This window comes from Rhinopithecus bieti, unplaced genomic scaffold, assembly GCF_001698545.2.
Source record: "Rhinopithecus bieti isolate Rb0 unplaced genomic scaffold, ASM169854v2 scaffold_48854, whole genome shotgun sequence".
Taxonomy (NCBI): domain Eukaryota; kingdom Metazoa; phylum Chordata; class Mammalia; order Primates; family Cercopithecidae; genus Rhinopithecus; species Rhinopithecus bieti.
In genome coordinates this window covers 282,293-285,101 of record NW_016819318.1, presented here as the reverse complement: position 1 = coordinate 285,101, position 2,809 = coordinate 282,293, and the positions used below count along the sequence as shown (strand labels likewise).

Genomic DNA, 2,809 nt, shown 5'->3' with positions numbered 1-2,809 from the left:
GGAGGGGGCGGGGTGGAAGAAGGGGGGCGGGAAGGAGGGAGGGAGGGGGAAAGAGAGGGAGGGAGGGATACAGAGAGAATGAATCCTTCTCACTAGAAGAGCTGAAATTACCTTGATTCATTTTTGTGTTGGAGGTTTAGCTTTACCTCCTTCCCTCTTCCCAACCTCCACCTCCTGTTTCCCCACCGCACACCACCTCCACCGCCTAATTCTAAATGCTACAAAGTCAAATCTTAGGAAATCGAACGTTGTGCAAAAGCTTCATAATTAGTAATGAATCTACTGTACACACACACACGCGCACGCACACACACCAGCAAAGAGAACGGAAAAGAAGGAGGTGAAGGGGAGAAAAAGAGAGATAAATCTTACATTTGAATCAGACATTTGCAGGTCCAAGTTAACTAAACTCATTATATCCGCAGGAAGACTGAGTTTCTTTTTTTTTTTTCCTTCTCGCCTTGCCCCAGGGTTCTCACCTAGGGCAATTCAAACTGAGCAAATACCAAGAAACAACCCCCTCTCATGCTCCCCTCTACCTCCTCCCCTCCACCACGCGTCCTCTCCGGAAGACAGAGTATCAAAATAGCTCAAGAATTGGGGATGCAGGGGGTCCCCGCCCCGGTGCTTACCTTCTTTGCGGCTTACACCACCCCGGTGGCTAGATCCTGGAGATAAACACTTGCATTTCCCAAAGTTAACCCAGTATACCAACCCGGAGCTTGCCAAGAGTCTATTCCAGCCTACACCGCTAGGAAGCCAACTTCAGCGAGCTCAATGAGGGGACCAAACTGGGGCTCGCTTTCCAAACGCTCCGCTCCAAAATCTGACTCTCTCTCCAGCCCCGATCTCAGTGTGAGCCGAACCTCAGAAAAGACGCTTTTTAAGGGCGACACGGGGTTGGCTTTACAGCGGGGCCAAGAAGACTACCTGGGGGTACCGCCACCTCGGACAAATCCGTTGGCTCTGTCCAAGGTGCTGAATGGACTCCGATCGCCCGGATTACACACCCGGCACAGCAGGAGGAAAAGGCTTTAAAATCTCTAATTAAGTGATACTTGATATTGCTCTAGACGGTTTCTTCCACTTCCTTACGTTTTGTCACGTGCGGATGGCTTTGCCAAAGCCATCCGGTTAATAGTTGATCACATGTTGATGAGAACCTTTTCTTCTACGAGAGGGTTACCCATTTCATTACCGGTGATATGCACTTCTGACTTATTTCTCTCCCCCCAACCCCAACCCCCATCTACACCTAAACTCCCAGTCTCTACCCCACCCTTATCCCCACTCCACCCCTAACCCCAACCTCTAACGGCATTATTGTTTTTAGATGAAAATTAACCCCCTTGCAAATGTCAATTATATGCCCACATATAAATCATAGAATATGATCATACACCATACACATAAAGAAAAAGAATGGAATGCAAGACGGCTGAGAGACAAACATCAGCCTTGAACAGCCAATATAACAACCCCCCCCCCACCCGGCTCCAAGTTTGTTCCACGCAGCTCCACATAACTGTGTTAAATCTCAAATGATTCCAATTAAAGTTGCACTGTGTAAAAACCCGATTCCCCTGGCCTGAGTAGCTGCTGTTCTTTGGCGTGTGAAGTGCTAGGAAGAGCCGCGATATGCCCGTTGTTAAGCAACATGTCAAGATTTTTCAATTATAATGCAGGGTTTATTGCTACTCACCATTGTGCCTTTGCTGTCCTGGAGACTCAAGTGTCTTAAAATCTCGTCTCCCCAACAGATGCTGGAAGGTAATGTGTCTTGTTTGAAGTCATCATGTGAGAAGTTCGGCTTTGCTCAGTGGATCGCCCACCACTTGGTGTGACTTATGAATCTAATAACCCTTTGCAATATCCGCAAGCTTAAACTCTCAACCACCTTGGCGACTACAGAAGACAAAGCAACTGGCATCGATGTCGAAAAACCTATAAATTTACGCAAACGCCCTCACTCCTAGAGACACGTTTCCTTTTGAGTTCTTACGTGATTCTAATGAATGAGCGAGGTTACCAATGATTGCCCAACTGCCCTGCTATGTATGTAGCAGGTGTTTCCTAGGGCTGACTTCTAACCGCCCGTCACTGGGTCCTGGCACAGAAAGTTCCCAGAGAAAGTGAGGAGTTTCAGGGTACCCCTGCAAAAAACAAAACAAAAACAAAAACCCAGCCTGCACACCGCTCCCTTGCCCACTACCCAGGTCACACCTGGGCCTCCGGCGAAGCTGAATTCGGCTCGGGAGATTTCCCTGTCGCCAGGTAAGAAAACCTTCGCCTTGTCAGGCTAGGGCGGGAAGACCGCTGGGGAACTTGTTGCTTATCAGCGCCAGCGGACTACCGCTTTAATAATAATACCAGAAAAGCGCAGAAGGGAGGGGGTGGGGGCGGTAACGGCGACGACTAACCTTGCTGTTTACGTGACCGACTCACTGTGACTCCCTGGGTAAAAAAAGCAAACTTCTTAGAAAAGTTCGTGCCCCTCCCCCTCCCCCATCATGACTAAGGGTCTCCAGCCGATGAGGTCGTGAGTGATGATCAAATGGGGACTGGGGGAAGGGGGGCGAGTAAGTGACTTGTCCTTGGGAACATCTGCATGCGTCGAAGCGCTCATCAGCCCAACAATTTTCCCTTTTCCTCTTAGGTACTGATGACTAGGCGAGAGGCACCAAGGCGAGCCACTAGTTGCCCACAGGAACCTGTGTAAGCCGAGCTCTCGAGCGGCTGAGTTGAATGAAGTTATGACTGCGTTTGCTTTAATGGGTTATGGCTTCCCAAATGTGAGTTAACAGCCCCG

At 49.3% G+C, this 2,809-nt stretch overlaps 1 protein-coding gene across 2 annotated transcripts in view; it reads right to left on the bottom strand.

The window, feature by feature from the left end:
• BDNF (brain derived neurotrophic factor) overlaps window positions 1-2,365 on the bottom strand; it is a 69,068-nt gene extending 66,703 nt beyond the window's left edge. The window contains exon 1 of one of the 2 annotated variants that reach the window (XM_017858806.1): window positions 1,703-2,365. In XM_017858806.1, the coding sequence (XP_017714295.1) occupies window positions 1,703-1,705 (3 nt within the window). In that variant the 5' untranslated portion in view covers window positions 1,706-2,365. Of the gene's footprint in view, window positions 1-632; window positions 1,067-1,702 lie in introns of those variants that run through there. The other variant, XM_017858808.1, reaches the window with a different exon arrangement.
• Between the last annotated feature and the right edge of the window lie 444 nt (window positions 2,366-2,809).